This window comes from Carettochelys insculpta, chromosome 4 (assembly GCF_033958435.1).
Source record: "Carettochelys insculpta isolate YL-2023 chromosome 4, ASM3395843v1, whole genome shotgun sequence".
Lineage (NCBI taxonomy): Eukaryota > Metazoa > Chordata > Testudines > Carettochelyidae > Carettochelys > Carettochelys insculpta.
In genome coordinates this window covers 125,226,162-125,247,174 of record NC_134140.1, presented here as the reverse complement: position 1 = coordinate 125,247,174, position 21,013 = coordinate 125,226,162, and the positions used below count along the sequence as shown (strand labels likewise).

General features: G+C 43.3%; 1 protein-coding gene across 1 annotated transcript in view; it reads left to right on the top strand.

Moving 5' to 3' along the window:
• The first annotated feature begins 821 nt into the window (after nt 1–821).
• The window catches only part of BMP3 (bone morphogenetic protein 3), a 28,730-nt gene continuing 8,538 nt past the window's right edge, over nt 822–21,013 (top strand). Inside the window, exons 1-2 of the mRNA XM_074992020.1 lie at nt 822–1,384; nt 16,800–17,710. Coding sequence (XP_074848121.1) covers nt 1,057–1,384; nt 16,800–17,710 — 1,239 coding nt within the window. The 5' untranslated portion in view covers nt 822–1,056. The remainder of the gene's footprint in view (nt 1,385–16,799; nt 17,711–21,013) is intronic.

Below are 21,013 nucleotides of genomic sequence, written 5' to 3'. Positions count from 1 at the left end.
TACTAAAGGCAGTATAGGCTCATGTTTCCCTTCTACAGATTAGAAAGGTGCTTATATTCCAAGTCTGAGCCGTTTCCTATATAAACTTTGGACGCGGCAGGAGCTTTTCTCCTTTATCTCTTGGTCCATTGGGTTGTTCCATTTCCAGATGTGTGAAGGGAGGCGTCCAGGCAACAACGACTCCGATTCTGTTGGGAGTGTAAACGGAGTTGTGTTAAAAGGAACTTTATTGCAGGTTCAATGAGTATCTCGAAGCACGGTGGGTTTTTTTGGGGGGAGACTATTCCCCTCTGGGGAACGGGTAGGTGCGTGAAGCCCCTTGCCAGGCTCTTGCTCGGGGATGCGCTGCTGTATCCAGGGCGGGCGGGAGTTTCCTGCTGTGACTCCCATCAACTCCCGCAAAGCAGCGAGAGGCTTGAATGGCGGCGGGAGGCAGCTCCTCCCTCCCTCACACCGCCGCTGGGAGCTCGGCAGGGGGCTCCAGCCCGGGGAGGGGAGCGAAGCGCCTTTCAGGCCTCCCTGGGGGGGCGGCGCTCGCGCTCCAAGCCAGGTGGGCAGCGCTCCCGGCACGTGGCCGCTCGCCGCTCGCAGGGCGCACGTGTTTGCCGCCCCGGGTGTCACCCGGAGGGGGAGTCGAGCGCGCGGGCAGCCGGGCTCCCCCATCCCTCTGGCTGGCTCGTGGAAAAGGGCGGGTGAGGCGGCGTCTCCCCCCCCCCATCCCCGCCCCTCTCCCCGGCCCCGAGGCCAGGGCCGGCCCGAGTGTCTGCCTTCGCCGTGCGGAGCGCGCCGGGCTCCCTTCGCTCGCAGCCGGGGCCGGCCGAGGAGGCGGCGCCATTGGCTGCGGGTCGCCCCGGCCAAGCCCGGCAGCCGGGCTCAGCGCGCCGCGCACAAAACCCCGCCGGGCCGCGCCCGCCCCCTGCACAGCCGGCGCGGGAGCCGCACGGGGGGTCGCTCTGCTCGGATCCGCTCCGCTCCAGCGCCGCCCCCTGCTCGAGCCCGCGGGGGTCTGCCCTGAGCTCCGCGGCCCAGAGCCCCCGGCCGAGCGGGGCGCGCAGGATGGCCGGGGGGGCCCGCTCGCTGCTGCGCCTCTGCGTGGCCTGGGGCTGCCTGTGCCTGGCGCTGGGCGACCTGCTGCGCGCTCACGTGGTGGGGCTGCGGCGCAGAGCGGCCCTGGCCGGAGCCCGGGCGGCAGGTGAACGCGGCCCCGCACCGCCGCTGCTGCCGCCGGGCGACAAGGTCGCGGAGCACATGCTGCGGCTCTACGACAAGTACAGCGGCGGCTGGAGGGCGGAGGCGGCCGCCCGGCGCCAGGAGCCCGCCAGCCTCTGCGCTCTGCGCCTCCGGGAGGGCAACACGGTGCGCAGCTTCCGCGCCCTGGCCGCGGGTGAGTACCGAGCCGCCCCACGCTCCGCTGCCCCCGCCCGCCCCGCAGTCTGGGATCTCCCGGCCGGTCCCCCGGGCATGGTAGGAGCTCCGGCAGCTGCAGGGCTCGTGTCCCCAGAAGTTGGTCCAGTTGTTCTTGGAGAGCCACGGGCAGAGCCGGCGTCGCCCGGCAGAAACTTCTCACTTTGCCTTGATGTGAGCCCCCCCGCAACACACCTGTGCGCCTCGCTGCCCCGGGGCCGCAGACCGACGGCTGCTGCGGTTGTGACTGCCCGGGGAGGAGAGATGAGGGCTGTTTGTGGAGCACTGGCGTTGACGGTGCACCTGAGGCTTCGTGCGAGGGAGCTGGAGGGAATGCGCCAGGCTTTGCACTGGCTAGCAGCTCTGGGCACGCTTGCAAGGTTGCAACGTGAGAATAACCCCGATCCCAAAGAAACAAACAAAGCAAAGGCAGAGAAGTGCCAGATGGAAATGGTTTCCCTATATTCTGAAATTCGTTTTCCCTTTGCAGGTTTGGGGGGGCGGAGGGATGTATTTTGCAGGGCTGGCTGTGCAGTGCCCATGTCAGAGATCTCCTAGCTGTACTTTATCCATAATCATTGTGAAAACACAACCAGGAGTCGTGTGGCACTTTGTAGACTAAGATTTATTTAGGCATCAGCTTTATTTTATACCCATAAAAGCTTATCCCCAAATAAATCTGTTAGTCTCTAAGGTGCCACAGAATTCCTCGTTGTTTTTGCAGATACAGACTAACAGGGCTACCCCTCAGTGTAATCACTGCAATGATATGTGGCCATAAGAATTACAGGATCTTACATGAGTTTAGAGAGGGGAGCCCTTTTTAACAAAGGCATAAGTTAATCTGCCTCTGTTTCAACACGGATCAGGGTATTGCTTAAAAAAAACTTCACTTTGCCCCGTCAGCATTTTAGTAACATGCGTTTGCACACAAAACCAAATTAAATATAATGTCACACTGATAACAGTGGTATGCAGTCAGGTAATCTTAACAGCTGATCCTGCACCCTGGAAGTCAATAGGAATATGGCTTTAATGGGGACTGGATCAGACCCATAATTTTTTAAGGTGCTGCTAATGTTTTTCCTCTCCCTGAAACCACTTGAAGAAGTTTCCCTGCAAAAGCTCCCACATGCCTAGCTTCTGAAAAATCCATTCCTCAGTGAAAGCTTTAGAATGACAATATAAAGACCCTCTGGAGCTTTACTGGCCAAACGGCTTTTACAGTTAATATACCTTTTAGACTTTTCAAGGCAAAAACACCCTAACTTACACTGTCAGATCAACCTGAAGTTGCCCACTTCAGTTTTTGGACGCATTAGGATTGCCTGCAAATGTAAGATGCTTCCGCACTAGGCAGGATTTACAATTCCAGAAAGTAACTCATTTAAAATGAACCTGCTCTGGAGAATGGAATAGGTCCCAACTCTGCAGAGCCGTATGTGCATGTCTATCTTTAACAAGTGCATGGTCTTCGCAGAATTGGAACCCTAGAGTACATCATATTTAAACTGACAGAGAACTCCAGGGAATGTAATTTGAAGGTGAAAGGAACAAACAAATAGCTCCTCCTACACCTATGACAGTGTCTTCTGACCTGATGCATATACTGCATGGTATAAATGGTTTAATGAATGCTTTATCTGTTTTGTTCTCTGAATGTTTTATCTGTTTCATTCCAGCTGCATATGTTTCTATTATTAATGTTTCTATTCCTCTGGTAGGGGAGTGCCATTTAGGATAGAGTGCATTCTTATTAATCAAGTGTCATGGGGATTTTGGCTAATCAAGCATTTGCACCATTAGGGAATTTTTGATGTAATTAACAGACAGTAGGAAACTCGACTCTTTTGAAATCAGAAAATTTCAGATAGTTGATGTTTAGGTAAGATTAGATAAGTTGTACTTTATATCTCCTGTTAAGGGTGATCCCTATTGTTGTTCAATAATTCCAACTGACCTCAAGGAGTATTCTTCATATAATAGGACAATAAAGTGGCTTTGGGGTCTCTCAAGCAATTAGATGCAGAATTATAATTAAAGTTGGTTGTAGCAAAATTCTATCCAGTGACGAATACAGGAAGAATGTTTAAGTTTAATACAGCTGCGCATATGGAATAATATACCCCAGGAGCTCTATTAAGTAGAGCTGTCTTTTGGCATAATTGGGACTTCAGCTTTAGAATGAAATGCCCCAGTAAAGCTATCAATATTGAAAGTCTCTTCTTACCAAGGAGTGTCTGTCGAAGGAGAGGAAAAAATCTACAGTGCTTATTTTGACACAGTTTTTGTTGGCTTTATGTCCTTTGCAGTTAGCTTCTTGGTATGAAGTAGCACATTCTTGAGCTACATTTTTTGGAGTTTGATTTTTAAGGAAAAAAAAGCTTGAAAAATAGCACATCTTTGCTGTTGTGAAATTGTCAGTTACTAATTTTTGTCCCAAAGCATGTCAATAGGACTCAGCCTCCAAAGTCACAGAGATGTTTTTGGAAATTGTACCCTGTTTGCCCAAGCATGTATATAATTTGGCAATCCACCAATACAGCATACCAAAGGAAACAAACTTTAATGGCAAAGAGGAAAAGTATAATCTGTTCCTGATTGTTTGGCTGTGTGGTCATTTCAGGGGCTTTTAATATGTAGGCGTCAAAAATGAATACAGGAAACCTGAAGTATAATGTTGTGATCCTAAACTGTTATATTCAGTTAAACTTCTCCATCCCTGAAATATATGGCTAGCTAGAGGCACCTTAAGAAGTCTCATTTATTAATCATATAATTTTTCATGACACTAACTGATAAGCCCAGAAGTCTGTTATTTCACATGCAGGAGTCTCAGTGAAATCATTATCTGAGACTTCACAACTGCCACCGGGTAGTAGTTCACCAACTCCCACTGAAATTCAATGAGCTGGGTGCCAAACTTCCTGAGGCTTCTTTGAAAATCTTCCTTTGATTTTCTGAAGGCTGTGGTATATATTGGTTGTAAGGACTTGATCCCGCATGCACATGGCAGAGTACAAACAGCTATGAGGAGCCAAATTCCTCTGGAAGGAAGAGATTTAAGTCCCAGTCCTGAAAACGTTCACTGCGTGTTTACTACTGTGAGTTGTTCTATTCAGGACAACCCAGAATAATTGTTTGCAGGGTCAGGCCCTATATCTATTTGTGTCAGAGCCTGTGGACATGAGGTTTATAAAGATTTCCTTACACTGTTTCAATTAAGCTACTTTATGATTTTAGTGCTAAGGGACAGGGAATACCTCCTTTAGAGACAGATTTTTAAAAGTATGGTCTTTTTTTCTCTTTTCCTATTGATGCGCATGGCCTGTGTGCATCTAAATACACTGATAAAGGGAATGATACAAGCCAGGCTGCCTGATATTTGCTCCTTTAAACACACCTGATTAAAGATATTTCTTCTAAACCTAGAAGGCCTGTGGTGGGAATCCCATCTCTGCGGTCTTTCTGATTATATTTATACTGTTACTTGACTGTGGGTGGCAGCAGTCCTATGAACACACTGTTCACTAACTCCTTTCCTCCTCCCCCAGCACTCTCACAGTTCAAGTGCCAAAGCCATAAATTTGAAGTGGTTATAAGTTTTCTGACAGTTTTATAAGTATTTATGCAAAATACTTAACCAGTTAGGTGTTGTCTTCCGCTTTCCTTAGGTCACACCAGCTCATTTGCCTGTCTAACAATGCCAGAAACTTGCAGTTCCATAAGGCCTTATCTCAAATAATGGAGAGAGGATGGTGTGGGAGAGCCGGGGGAGACATTCTTATATTTCTGTAAGGTTTAAAGTGTTTAATGCTTGGCTAACAGTGCAATGGGATTAGGATACTGACAGGGTTTCCTTTTTTGAGCTGTTTTGTTTCTAGATTATCTGCTCGGATTGCTAGACATTCTCTGTGTGCATTTCAGCTCTTGTTCATACGACAAAATTAGCCTCATTGCCACTGTTCCATCAGTAATTTTTGATGATGTCCCTAGCCGATAAGCCAAGCCTCTTGGGGATTAATCCTGTAATGAAGAGAGCAGAAAAGCTGTGATGTAAATCAGTGCTGATGAGCTTGACAGTAGCTAGGATGGAGCAAGGCCCTCATTAGGACTAGAGCAAGAGATCAGCAAACAAAATTTCCACTGATCTGATTTATAGTGTAATTGACAAAGGGTTACTTTTTCTGAAAACACAGTGGTCAAAAATCACTAATGAGAAATCAGAAGATGTACGGACCCATTGCTGTCCACAACACTTTACCTTCATTAAGAACGTTTGGCTACTATGCTATATTAACCATGTGACATAAAGGAAAGTTCTTTTTAGATTTCCCAGCTATGTAGTCTATTGAATCCAAAAATTGGGTACCATCACTAGACACCCTGTTGATCTTTAAACCAAATGAAAGGAAGGGCATCGCTTTCCAACGATCTAATCTTGCAAAGTGACACGGGCAATTGAAAATATGTATTAAAAAATAAGTAATGAAAAGAGGCATCATGATTATTGTAAAATGAAAACTTTGCTCCCTAGGGATGGAATTTCAGAAGTGTTTAAGGAAGTGAAGATTGAAAAGCTCATTTTGTGCTGAACTGAAATCTGTTGCTCACCAGGAATAATCTTGCAGTGAGAGAGAAATGGACTGAGTTACTGAGTTGTTTTTCAGTTCTGATTTTGATGGGTTTTTCATGTGGGTTTTTTTCATTTAGACAAATATTTTTAAAAAAACAATATACATTTAAACTTAATTGTTGAGTTTTCACACCACTTAGTAAGAATATTAAAAGTCCCGTCAATTAAAAATAATGAACAAAGTTAAATATATGTGAGTATGTATATCATATATGATATATCACATTCTGTTCTGACACAGTTTCCTCTCACTGACTTGAATGGAATTACTCCTACTTCATTTTGTCTATGAGGGTGATCCTGTATAGGACTGAATGGATTGAGTTCAATGAGAGCAGGATCAGACTGTAAAATAAAGTGCATCAGAAACATATTGTAGTGAGGTATCCATGGGATATCTGCAGTCCTTGCTCAGGGAGAACTCATTTGTTTCTAAGAACAAATTTTGAGTAAGGATCAGAGGATAAGACGTGTACAGTTCTTGGTCTCAGAACATCTTAAGAGTGAGTTATTTTACATACTAAATGAGCTAGTATATTTACACCACCTGAGACTTTGACTATGAATGCAAAGTTCCAACCCAGAATAAATGTTTGTCTGAGTTATCAACCCTGGAAAAGGGGTCTTGTAAACGCCCTTTTGCAATAGCATCGTTAAAGGGGACACTGTCAACTTGAAGTGGAGTCAGTTTATTTTAAAAATGCGTTTAAAGTAATTTCAGGTATTAGATCTGCCAAGGAGTCAATTTTTGTGGTTTTACAACCGCCTCTTCTTATTTTTAAGACTGTTTTCTTTTCCTTTGTTGTGGCACAAGCCACCTACACCAACAACCAAGAAAACTGAACATAGTGAAAATGACTAATCATTAATTTCAGCCAGATTGAAAAACAAAGAAAGATATCAGAGGGGTGGCCATGGTAGTCTGTATGCACAAAAACAATGAGAACTCCAGTGGCACCTTATAGATTAACAGTTTTATTGGAACGTAAGCTTTCATGTGCGAAGACCCACTTTGACATGCATCTGACGAAGCAGATCTTTGCCCATGAAAGCTTATGCTCCAAGAAATCTGTTAGTCTATAAGGTGTCAGAGAACTTCTCACTGTTAATAAAGAAAACTCTACTCTTTGTCCTCCTACCTCTTTCGGGGTCATTTTCAAGAGAAGTTTTCAAAAACGTTCCAACAGAGGTGTGACAAGCACACACTTTAAGTGGTTGGTTATTCTTTGAGTTACACCACTTCAGATGAAAAACAAGCAAAATCGGATTTTTCTGGACAAGAAACATGAGAGGTGAGACATTCTGAGTGAGCAGTACTGGGCCTGGCGCTAGAAAGTTTCTCTGCTTGGAAATTTATAGGCAGTACACAGGACAAGGGCTTTCAGGATCATGGCCAGAATTTGTTCTGGTGGGTATTGATTCCAATATTAGGCTGGATTTATTGTCCAATGTAACTCCTTGGGTGTCAGTGGCATTGCACCAATGTACCTGACTTGCACCAATGTAAGTGATAGGAGACTCAGGCCTTTCATGTTATCTAGTTGAAAAACCCATTATTTAACTAGGTTTACTGACATTACTCTTTTGTCCTACACTATAGTACGCTCACTATAGGTCTGATAGTCTTCTCACAGTGATGTGAATAAGAAATAATACACTTGAAGCAAATATTACTCTGCCGTACAATTAGTATAAACACAAAGAGGATCAAAAACTATGTATCTATGCATATCAATCAAAGAGCTGATAAAATCACCCTAGCGAAATTGGGATGAAAATCCACTAGTCTAGGCATACAAATCTATTTATCCGCTTACACTTTTACAGATGATTTAATACACACACACACACACACACACACACACACACACACACACACACACACACACACACACACACACACACACACACACACACAATTTGCAGTTACTTTACAAGTGGATTACAGTACTGAGCCTGTCTAATGAAACAAATCTTTTCAAGAAAGAAGTCCATGGTTCATGGATAGGAATAAATCATGTACAAGTTGAACCTCTGTAATCTGGAACTCTCTCAGCCAGCAAACTCCATAATCCGGCATGATTTTTGTTAGCCATATGACCACTGATCCTGGGTGCGATCGAGTCTCCCAGGGTCCCATAAAGTTTGTTTACAGCCACTAGTCCTGGTGTTCATTGTTCTGTGCTATTATTTATCTGTAATTTAAATTTTATCAGGCAGTTGTCCTGAATATCCTGCTGTATGGCTCAGAGTTGTGGACAATATATCACCGCCATGTTTTGAAACATGATCTAGTCCGCATGAGCTCTGAGGAAGATTGCCCACATGAATTGATGGGACAAAATTCCTAACACGGAGGCTCTTAAGCTCTGTGGTATCATGGGCGTGGCAGCGATACTTATGAACAGTTTCGCTGGGTTGGTCATGTTATGAGGATGCATACCAAAGATGGTCTTCTGTGGCCAGCTTGCTGATAGAAAGTGCTCTATCAGTGGTCAGTATAAGCACTATAAAAACATCTTAAAGGCCAGCGTCAAGTCATATATCTCCCAATGATCTGGAAACTCTACTTCAGGCCAGATTGTCCTGGCAGAAAACCACTGTACAGGCTCTTAATTGCTTTGAGAGTCAGCATATCCAGGCACTACAGGAAAAGTGTAGGATCTGAAAAGAACGCACAGTGCCCAGAGTTGGTGGGTTTTTATGTGACATCTGTAATTGGCTTGACTTAAGTATTGGTTTAGTCACTCGCCAACAACATCAGAGAAGACGAGATCTGTTGATCGACAGTTCAGCACAAGAAGAGAAGACCCTAGATATCTTCTCAGAGCCCAATAAGCAGTGAAGTGTTGGTAATGTGCTGGAAAATAATGACTTCCCATCATCTGGCAAATTCTCTCTTTTGGCACTGGTCAGATCCTGAGGGTGTCGAATGAGAGAGAGGTTCAACCTGTGTTGTATTTTCAAAGTATGTTCTGTGTTTAATTTATAAAAGCCATATCATTTACTCATTACACAGAGCATTTATGATGTGTATGATGTATATTAAAATCTTTCCAGTCACAAAATGCCTCACATAAGTTAGTTATGGAACATGCATGTACATTTCTTTTTCAAAATTTTTTATTAAAGCTATTATAATTTTAATAGAAGGGTATAGGTTTTTTTCCAGATATCAACCATCAGGTTAATATTACAACCCAAATTTCTTTTAAAAATGAAACTGTTGCTGAGTAAGTTTCTAAAAATGGAAAGTTTTATGTTTTAGGTAATATTTTAAAAATATCTAAATTAATGGGGGAGTTTTAGACAAGGTTGATCAAAAGGGGTAAGGGAAGGTTAAGGTGGGAAGAAATTTGGTGTCCAAAATTGTGTTCCCGGTCTTGAGATCTTCTATTCAGAGTTTCATCTTGGTTGTACTGGGAAAACAGGGTTTTATAATGGAAATGCTGATAAAGTCTCAAGTATATAGTGGTGCAAGTGCACTGCTTTAATATCTAATTTGCACTATAGCTAATGATGACTTTATGGCTAAATAGCCCTCATTATTGCATCCTTTTTCACCCATGGGATAGATTTGGCAGTCCATAAAAATGTCAGTGTATCCTCTGTAAAGGTAAACACACCACATGTTTGTGGACCCGTTCCAGCTTATTGATGCCTGGGAATGCCCCCTGTAACATGACTACCTGTTTATGCTGGTGATGTCAGCCTTTGCAGGCATGTTGCCTTTTGCAAAATACTCTCTATGTCAGTAATGGTGGTGGGCAGTACAAACAGCTGTGGGTTCTTGTGGCAGGAAGGAAAAACACAACGCTTAGCATTAAAGAATTGTCTTCTGTGATAAGGTGCTGCACAGTGTGGTCTATTTTCAACTTAACAGATGGGTAAGCCCATTAGCGTCTCTGATATTGTGTAGTAACTGAAGGGTATGCTGCTTTGGTTTAGGGTGTTTCACTGTAAGTGTGTCATACTAAAGACAGCATATGTAAAAATGTAGCGCTGCTTAGAGGGCACTTTCCTGCTGTCGGGCACACAAGGCTTATTTATCTTTGTGGAACTCTATTGCCTGTGCTTTTATAGATCCTGGCTCCAGGAGAGCTTCGCCATTGATTTCAATGAGGTCAGAATGTTGCACACAAAAAACTGAGACAGAGAAGTTAAATGTCCAGTTCACTGTCATAGGGTGAGTCAATATAGACCGGGTGTTAAGGCCCACTGAGTCCGGTGCCCTAGTGATTGGCCCATCTATGCAGCATCCATATAAGCATTTGAGTGTGTTTGTGCAGGGTCTGCCCCAGTGTGGAACTGGGCCTCCCTGGAGCTCCTACGTGTTATCACAATACAAGTAAGAGGAAGTGTGTTTGAAGTCTGTCTTATCCATTGCATTTATAGGGGGCTGAAAACCATAGGCCTTGATTTTTCCAAAGTGCTGCTCAGGTCATAGCAACATCTGGCCCCGTCATTTAGTTGCGTTAGTGGGTGCAGTACTCTCCTTTTCAATCTGACCTCTTAGGCAACAGCGGTGAATTTGGCTCCATATTTTCAGCTAATAAACCAAGCTCCCCCTCTGACTATTAACTCAATAACCATCTGCAATGCAGTAATGCCCAATTGTTGTAAGATCTCCACTCCCAATACTGCCTGAGCTTAGGAGAAAGGATTGCCAGGCACGTTGGCATGTTGTGAGGCCAGGTCTACACTAGACTGAAAGTCAATTTCAGTTACGCATTTCTAGCTACCGCAATTGGGTGACTAGCATAGACATATCGGAAATTAAATTATCTGACTGTCCTCACTAAGGAGTGTCAACGAGAGCATTTCTCCCATCAGCCTCCCGTACTCCTTGTGATAGTAAAGAGTACAGGGGTGGACTACCGACCCCAGACAGATCGATTTTTGCTTGTCTTTACCAGACGCACAAAATCAAACTCTGGAAGATCAACCCTGACTGGGACGATCTTTCTGGAAGTACAGCTGTGCCCTGAGAAGTATGTTTAGGGCTGTTGAGGAGCATTTCACACCCAACTGAATGGCAAAACTGAAAGATTGACTTGGCAAGAAGGCAATCCTCTGCCGTTCTGTTTGTTGCAGAAGGCAGATCAAAGGGGTGTTATGATGCCATCACTTGATAGCGCTGAGATTTTTGACCTGGAGAATGATTTTGTTTTGAGACATTCACATAAGAACATAAGAATGGCCATACTGGGTCAGACCAAAGGTCCATCGAGCCCAGCATCCCATCTGCCGACGGTGGCCAAATGCCAGGTGCCCCAGAGAAGGAGAACAGAAGACAATGATCAAGTGATTTATCTCCTGCCATCCATCTCCTGCCCTTGTTATGAAGGCTAGGGCACCATACTTTATCCCTGGCTAATAGGCATTTATGGACCTAACCTGCAAAAATTTATCGAGCTCTTTTTTAAACCCTAATAGAGTCCTGGCCTTCACAGCCTCCTCGGGCAAGGAGTTCCACAGGTTGACTGTGCGCTGTGTGAAGAAAAATTTCCTTTTATTAGTTTTGAACCTACTACCCATCAATTTCATTTGGTGTCCCCTAGTTCTTGTATTATGGGAAAAGGTAAATAATTTTTCTATATTCACTTTCTCCACACCATTCCTGATTTTATATACCTCTATCATATCGCCCCTCAATCGCCTCTTTTCCAAACTGAAACATAGATTATACTGTATGTAAAACCTCTTATGGGGCAGAGACAACACACAGCTGGAACTCAGGACACCTGAAATCAGTCGGCAGCTTTGAGATCAACTGATAAAAAGTGCAGGATCAGGTACTTTGGGGATAAGCCCTCTTTCAAATCTGTACTGTCTGATTCTTTGGGGGCGGGGATGTATTTTGTCTGCTGCCCAAGCTGTGAGGTCTGCTATCTTTGTTGCACGAGAGCTATATATGTTTTTTTGTTTTAATCTGATTCTAAAACTAAACACATAAGACAATAATAATAGTTTATCATTGGCCAACACTGAGATACAGACAGGTGTGAAACTGGATTCATTAATTGCCATCTTTCCAGAAGTGGGTTGTATGAAAGCAGCACCATCTATTGATAGCACATGATATTTTATGGGACTTATTTTTAAGAATGCAAGAATGATGCACCTGATTTTGCTTGTTAATCAAAATACATATGTCCTTTGTGCATATCACAAGCCAATTAGTTTTACTCTCTTTTTCAAGCAAGAGCAGATTAATTTGTGTTCCTGTTTGCTTTTGTTCCTACATTCTGAACTGCTAACATTCTTGTTATGAAAAAATTGGTAAAATCCCAGAAGAAAATCTTGTGACGTTGCATGTAAAAATAAGATCATGCAACAGCTACACTCATGTTAACATAATTGTACTTTTGAATAGACTGGTATAATGAGGATGTATTTATTATTCAAGTGACCATAGTGATACCAGACCACAACGGCTATCAGGTGCTCATGTGCTAGGTTTTTCACACACATGTAGTAAGAGACTGCCCTGTTTGTAAAACAAACTAAAGTACAAGATGAACCTCTCTAATCCGGAATTCCCTCATCCAGCAACATCCGTAATCCAGCATGATTTTAGTTATCCAGATAAACATTTATCATGGGAGTGGCCAAGTTTCCCATGAGCCCATACAGTTTGTTTACAGCCACCAGTTCTGGCTCTGTGGTCTGTGCTTTATTTAGCTGTAATTTACCCCTGAATGTCTTCTAAGAGCCCAGTAAGCAGTGGAAGAGCTGGTAATCTGCTAGACAATATTGACCTCCTGTTATCCGGCAAATTCTCTTGTCCAGCACCTGAGGTCTCGAGGGTGCCAGAGGAGAGAGGTTCAACCTGTAGAATCTAATCTGTTGAAAAACAAGTTGTCATAGACACAACATGAGTAAACCTGAAAGCGTTCTGCAGTTTAGTACAGTTAATCTGAACATGTCAAATCCACCAAATTTGGCGGATGTCAAATCCACCTAATTTGGCATGTGAAAACAGGTTCTTGTCTGTGTGGGATTCTCATTTCTTCCTGGTGGGTCAGAAATTTGCATGAACTATTTTTCCTTGCCTTTGCAGAACAAGGAACATGCCAGAATAGGTGTTTTCCATCCTTTAGCTGCACAGTACTCTGTTGTTCCTAAAACAGTTCTGCTCTCTTAGCAAACAAGGTGACAAGGATGGGCTAGGTGTGGAGGGCTTTGTCTTCCTACTGGCAATTTTGATGTTTCCTGTCCGAATCTGGAAACCCTGGCTTTTACCCCTTCCCCCCCCCAAAAAAAGCCCAACTTTTTGGAACTGAAGGGTGGGGTGGTGGTGAGTGGAGCTGATTTGTGTTCATTTGAAGTGCTTGGGCAAAGGTTAAGCTCAGCAGTCGTTTTCTTTACTCAGAGACCTCCTCATCCCTGTTGGCATGAGCATTTCTGGATTTATTTTTGTCATTCCTTTTCCATGAAAGAACTCTTTCCAAACCCTGGGAGCTAAAATTGCTCCTCAGACTCTTGAGAAGGTAGATTGCCCATGATGTCAAAGAGGGGTTTAACTTCATGTGCCCTTGTTTTTCTAATGGGTTGGTTTGTTTCCAGTCCTTTTGAAGACTGTTGCAAATACACATGTTCCACGATAGCTGTATTTTCCATCCAGCCCAGTTTTACAGTTCTCTGGTGTTTCTTAAGACCTAGAGTCTATATTTCTGCCAGTTTGACCAATATAGATGTAATCGCAATCTACGCATATAATTTTTTCTAAGGAAAACCTGCTGTTTCTCATTGTGACCCAATGGAATCACTTTTATGCCTATAATTAAAACACAAGCTTCAATGCCCTGGTGGATAAGGGACCCCTCATTGTAAGTGTGTTTTTGGCTTGTGTGACATACCTGAAGTTCAAGTGACCTCTGCAGTTTCAAAGCCATGGAAATCCCCCTTACCCCAAGAATCTGCTCATTGGCATAGTAATAGTGTGGCTATATGGAATTATTGTCCTTGAGTTGTTTCCTTGTTAATCAAGCATTCAGGAAAGAGGGTGTGTTTGACCCTTCTACTCCAGTGAGGTGGATGACCTTTCTACTTAACACTTAAAGGGGGAGTTCCAAAAATGATGGAGCCGGGCTGTTCTCAGTGATGTAAGATGACAGAAGATGAAGCAATGGTCTCAAGTTGCAGTGGGGGAGGTCTAGGTTGGATATGAGGAAAACTATTTCACTAGGAGGATGGTGAAGCACTGGAGTGGGCTACCCAGGGAGGTGGTAAATTCTCCATTCTTAGAGGTTAAGTCCCAACTTGATGAAGGCCTGGCTAGGATGACCTTGTTGGTGTTGGTCTTGCTTTTGAGCACGGGGGTTGGACTAGATGACCTCCTGAGGTCTCTTCCAATCCTAATCACCTATTATTTTGAGTCTCCTTTATCATCATCTTCCTATCTCTGAAAAATTTTGCATTGGTTGTTTTTTCCTTCTGTGCCTTGAAACACGACATAGTTTAATGCATTGGATCAAAATGTGACCCATTTATTCTGAAGGAAGGCTTATGCTGCAGACATTGTACTGGTCCAAATTAACACCAAAATTAAGACTGCTATTAATGTATAATAAAGATCTGTAAAATATCATGTCATAGTTTAGCCAGTTGTGCAGAAATATTTCTTCTCTTAATGCCTTACTCTAGCCTTAAAATAACCATTCTTTGGGTCCTGAGATACTTTCTTGGGCTGGTGGGACTAATGAATAAACCTTTTGCTTTTCCACTTTTTTTAGAGGTATTGTTTTTGTGTTTTCTTTGATTATTTTCCTAATTGATATTCCAGTCTCTATCCCAATGGGCAGGTAGTGTTCTAGCACTTTGTTTCTCAGCTGGGCACATGTACCCCCGGGGGTATGCAGAGGTCTTCCAGCGAGTACATCAGCTCATCTGAATATTTGCCTAGTTTTACAAGGAGCTACACAAAAAGTACTAGCAAAGTTGGGAAAAACTGAAATTTCACACAGACAATGGCTAGTTTGTGCTTCTCTGTAGACTATCTGCTGAAATGTAAGCACAATATTTATATGCCAAATTGATTTATTTTATAATTATATGTTGAAAATGAGAAACTAAATGTTTTTCAGGAATCATGTACTGGGAGGCTTGTATGCAAGACAAATCAGACTCCTGAAAAATCTGCAGGAGTCTGAAAAGGTTGGAAGCCACTACTCTAGCATGCTAGGAACCAATGTACAAATGCAGGTTGAAATTTATTTTTTTCAAAAGGGCCAGGACTAGGTTTCTGTTGTGAGTGGAATTTGCATGGTATGTAGACTTTGTGCATGGACCTTGATGTAGCAAAACCCTTCAAGTGCTTAATTTCTGTTTGTTTGTTTTAGTTTTTGAAGTTGACAATAAGGTGACAGCTAAAAAAAAATTGAGATCAAAAAGTATTATCCCCATTTTACAGATGGGAACTGAAGTACAGAAAGATTAAAGATGGGATTTTTTAAGTCAGCCATTGAAAGTCAATGGGATTTGGGTGCTTGACTTGATTGGGTCCCTTTCATAATCCCAGCACAAGTGGCCTGGCAGAGGTCACACAAGAAAGGTGGAAGTTGAACCCAACTCTTCTGAATTCTGGCTGATTTCCTACAGACATCCTCCCCTGGGCTAGGGTTGAAACACGCTGGTAATTTGATGAGTTGAAGCTTCAGTGGGTTTTGGATGATGTCTAAGTAGCAATTGCCCATCGTACATCTCCTGGACAGAGAGACTATCTGTTCCATAGGGATGACCTCCATGGTCATTTGTACATATGCCGAATGTACACAGATTTAAAGATACATACCCAGCTGTCAAATTCCTGGGTGTTCCTTTGCCATCTTCAGTTTATTCTTTTAAGCGGTCATGCTTCCTGTGACAGTGTTTGCTTCTGGAGCTTAGAAGGGTGCAGAGTGGGTGCACTCGTTGAGATGTGCTTGTCACTCAAATATTCTAATGATATCATAGAATCATAGAATTCTAGGGCAGGAAGGGACCTCAGGAGGTCACCTAGTCCAGCCCCCTGCCTAAAGCAAGATCAACCACAAATAAATCATCCCAGGCATGACTGTTTTAAGCCGAGACTTAAAAACCTGTAGGAATGGAGATTCACCACCTTTCTTAGTAATACATTTCAATGCTTCACCACCCTCCTGGTGAAATAGTTTTTCCTAATATCCAAACTACACCTCCCCCTCTGTAGTATCAGACCATTGCTCTGTGTTCTGCTGTCTGTCACCGCTGAAGAGTTTCTCTCCATCGTCTTTAGAGCACCCTTTCAGGAAGTTGAAGGCTGCTATTAAATCACCCTCCGTCTTCTCTTCTGCAAACTAAATAAGCCCAAATCCCTCAGCCTCTCCTCATAGGTCATGTCAGGCCCTTAATCATTTTCATTGCCCTCTGCTGAACCTGCTCCAGTGCATCCACATCCTTTCGATACTGGGGAGCCCAGAACTGGATGCAGTTCTCCAGATGTCACCTCACCAGTGCCGAATATATTTGTACCTAGTTAATTTCCAAGTACAGTCGATCCTTGGCCTCTTTCCTGAGGTTGCTAACAAAACTGCTAGTTGTTCTTGAAGTCTCTGTGATACAAATGCTTGGCCAAACACAAAGACAGGTAGGGGATTGTATGTTTCAATGTAATGACCCGCCCCACTCCTGTTAGTCAGTGGGGAATTTTCCTTGGGTTAGGATAGGTAACACTGGTCCTTTGGTCTTTTGCAGTGTGAGTTTCTTGTGTTTTTCATGAAAATATTTATTTTTCTAGGGAGCCCAGGAAGCACAGAGCCACATGTTTTTAACCTGACCTCGCTCACCAAGTCTGAAAATATCTTGTCAGCTTCATTACATTATTACATCGGGGATCTACTAAATGCTACTCGGAGTTGTCCCCCATCTGGAGGCTGCTCTCATCATAGACACAGGAAACCTGAAATTCAGATAGACCTCTCAGTGTTGAGCTTTCCTTCTGATGGGAACCAGACTCGGACCCTGGGACATTTCCTAATAAATGTGTCCACAGCTTATCGTGATGCCCTTTCTTGGCAGTGGAAGGACATTACTCATGTCCTGAGTGAGGCAAAACAGAATGATGAACTCCTGATTGGTGTGAAAATGGCCTTGACTGGCCGCTATTCCTGGAGGAGGATGCCAAGCAGCTATGAACCTTACATCCTGGTATATGCTAATGACTCTGCTATTTCAGAGCCGGAGAGTGTTGTTTCTAGCTTGCAAGGACACCGAAATTCCCTGGTTGAGGGCTTCCCCAGACCTGAAAGCCACTCAAGGAGCAGCCGTGGAGAACAGCGACAGAAACGTTCCACCAACATCTTGTTGCCCTTGCAGAACAACGAGCTCCCAGGTACCGAGTACCAGTACAATGAAGGTGAGGGGTGGGAAGACAAGAAAACCTATAAAACCCTCCAGCCCCGGCTGGCCGAGAGGACAAAGAGTAAGAAAAAACAGAGAAAGAACAGCCACCAGAAGAGCCAAACGCTCCAGTTTGATGAGCAAACCTTGAAGAAGGCAAGAAGGAAGCAGTGGAATGAGCCGAGGTACTGTGCGCGGCGCTATCTCAAAGTGGATTTTGCAGACATTGGCTGGAGCGAATGGATTATTTCCCCTAAATCCTTTGATGCTTATTACTGCTCAGGTGAATGCCAATTCCCCATTCCAAAGGTACAGTATTTTTTCCCCATTGTCTTACTCTCCCATCGCTATAGAGCAGGAAAACTGAGCTAGGTTTTATGAACTGCACATATTTGTTTACAGCGGTAAAATCCAGCTTGGCTCTTACTAAGTAGAATGTAATAAATATGTAACAATTTATATCCATTCTGTAAGGAATAGTTGTTAAAATAGCTAATATAATGTCAGAATTTATTTCTGCAAAGATATAAAATCAGAGATATAGAGAATAATTATTTTTGTCCAGAATCCAAATGTGCTGTTAATTATGTATTGGGTGATAAAAATGGATGAACTGGTTACCGTCCAGTTGAATCAAGCATAATAAAACACGGGTCTTCCAAACGCTTGCAACCAAGCATAGTGGTTCTCCGTCGCTAATTAGTCCCAGTAGAAATAATAGGATTACTCACAGTGGTAAATGCTATGTTGGGTAGTAAGTATCAGCAAGATGGGGCACTGAAGATGCTCTGACGGGGTGAATTCGTGGACTCCTACAAGTGTATCAGCCAAGGAGCTAATGATATCAAAATTCTTAACAATCGTTTGCTGAGAAGGAGCTGTATGTTCAATCCAGTCCCCTCCTGAGTTACTTGCAGAAGCATGAGGGACCTGATTCTGGAACCCTTACTTTAGAGTTGCCCTATGGCTTTAAGTATCAGGGGAGTAACCAGGTTAGTCTGTATCTGCAAAAACATCGAGAAGTCCTGTGGCACCTTATAGACAAACAGATTTTTCGGATTATAAGTGTTTGTGGGCAAAGACCTGCTTTGCACGTGATGAAGCAGGCCTTTGCCAATGAAAGCGTAAGCTCCAAAAAAATCTGTTAGTTTATAAGGTGCCACAGGACTTCTTGTCCCTACAGCTTTGAGACCGTAGCTCAACGATTACTCCAGTGAGTAAAGAGGTGCCATAACCTGGCCCCAAAATGAATGCATGAGAATAGCCTCTTGAAATCAGTAGGACAAATTTATTTCTGGTGTAACTCCACTGAAGGTCCCCACATTTCCCAGCCTGTCATGGCCACAAAGTGGGATGAAGTATGTAACAAAGACTCAAAATTAGGGGAGAGGGGGCAAAATTATTCCTGATGGAAACTAGAGTAACTATTGGGTTCATTGTTCTTAGCATGGCTTTATCGTCATCACTTTCTATTTTTCATGTCACTGATTGTCAGCTCTGAAAGCAACATCCTATCAGATGGTTGTGGGATTTTTGGGATTACTCGGCATGGTGTCTTTTTCAGTGAAAGACAGGTGAGAGGTATGGTAACAGCCAGGATAAGTTAGTCCAATATGGGCCTGATTCAGGGGCCTTTACACACGTGAGCAGTTTGGGCTGATTTTAGAGAGATGGCTCATCTGAATTCAGATTGCTGGATCAGGCTGGAAAACTTTGAGGTCTGGCTTTGGTTTAGTTTACTGAGAGTTCACAAGGAAAACAAGGATGTTTGCAGTGTTCTTGTAGCCATGTTATTAGCAAGAACAGTTGGGGGAGGTGACCTCTTTAATTAGACCAACTTCTATTGGTGAAAAAAGACAGGTGTTTGAGCTCCACAGCGATCTGTGGGAGAGGCCCTGAAGTGCTAAGGCTTATCTCTTTTTCCCACCAGGATTGGGCCAATAAAAGATGTTAACAATAAGATTGTTTTTCAGTGATAGTAAAACATTATATGGAGTCTTTTGTGCCTTTCACAGTCTGCACTCTCTGTCAAATCTGCATCCCCACATGTGGGTTTGAAATAGACCCTTTACTTCAACAGCAGTTTGACCTGAACTATTTTCCATGTTAACTTTAAGGGCAGTAAGTTATAGCAATGGCTAAGGCTCTGTCAGCACTTCTAATTTCAACCTTGTGTGTAAGAGTTTTAAATGCAACTGTAAAACTTTGCTTTGGGGATGGACCTTGATGCAAGAACAAATAATTCATACAGGGAGCAATATTTGGAATAGATCAGTGTAGCTATTTTAACTTACAGGAATGCAAAGTAATTATCTTGGCTGCTCCTGATACCTGAAAGCACTTTACATGTTTAATGAAGTTGGGGATGTTATGAGCCATGTGGTATAGGCAAACAGATGGATATTTTGAATAAAGTAAAACAAACAATGAACACCATTTTAAGCTGCCAGCTATTTTCTATGAGGCTTCTCCAAACCCTGCTGGAAATGTGCTGTTGACTTTTATATGATTTTGATTGGGTGATCAGGTCTTACGAAAACAATACTATTTATCTTTCTGTGGAAAATAATTCCCCATAAATGGGGAGGGGTTGTGTAAATGATATATGTGCATAGTTGAGTGGGATTGTTAGGCGTTGTTATGGGTCTCTAGTTTTAAAAAAAAAAATCATGCTGTTATGGTTGCATTCTGCAAGGCTCCAGATCCACAAATACATGTAGGCTCCTAATTCCTGAGCAGTTCAGTGAGAGCGAGGTGCCTAAATACCTTGGGCAGATCTGGGCCTTGAACTCCAAGTGAAGAATACCACAGCCCTGGGTGGAGTGTACCAGCTCACCTCCAATAAGTAGCACGTCGTTTCAGAACGGGCCTCCATTTAAAAACATGTACTCGCCTGATGGCAACATGATGGCTTGGTGAGAGGGCACCTGTGCTGTGTAGTATATATTCCAATAGGCCTGATCAAAAGCCCGCTGAAGTTAATTGGGAGTCTTCTGGTTGATTTCAGTGGGCTTCGTATCACTGAGAACGTGCATGTCCAACAACAAATACGCTTTTGCTTAAATACGCTTAACTGCATCACCAGTGCACAGTGGGCCTGTCAGAAGCACTCCTTGCCAGCTCCATTCCCACTGAAGACAAGTGTTAGGCCAATGCTGAAAGCCTCTGGAAACATCACCCACCGTGGTTGCTAAATGCCCATTAATATAACCAAGATGTCAGTTTCCTAGAAGGCTCTGTGATAGTTGTTTTAAAAATGGACTTCCAAAGGCCAAAGAAAAGTCCCTTGAGCCAGAGAGACATACAGCCAAACCCATAAAATGGAGAGGAAAACAAGAATGTGCACTTTCTGCACATAGCACCTTGCATCCAGGAAGGGCCCTATAACACTTCACAAATTATAGGTGTGGTTACCACAGCTAGTCCCTCTGGTAATGACAAGCAAATGCAAACCTCCTTTTCTGATGTGAGTAGCGGAGTTAGTCAATTAGTGCAGTTTGTCTTCATTGTGTTTGTGTAAATCACCGCTGGAGCTGATAAACAGGAGTGAATCGAGGTTTGCTTGCTGGCACTGAAGCAGGGTCTAAGGTGACATTTGTTCTGCACTAGGAA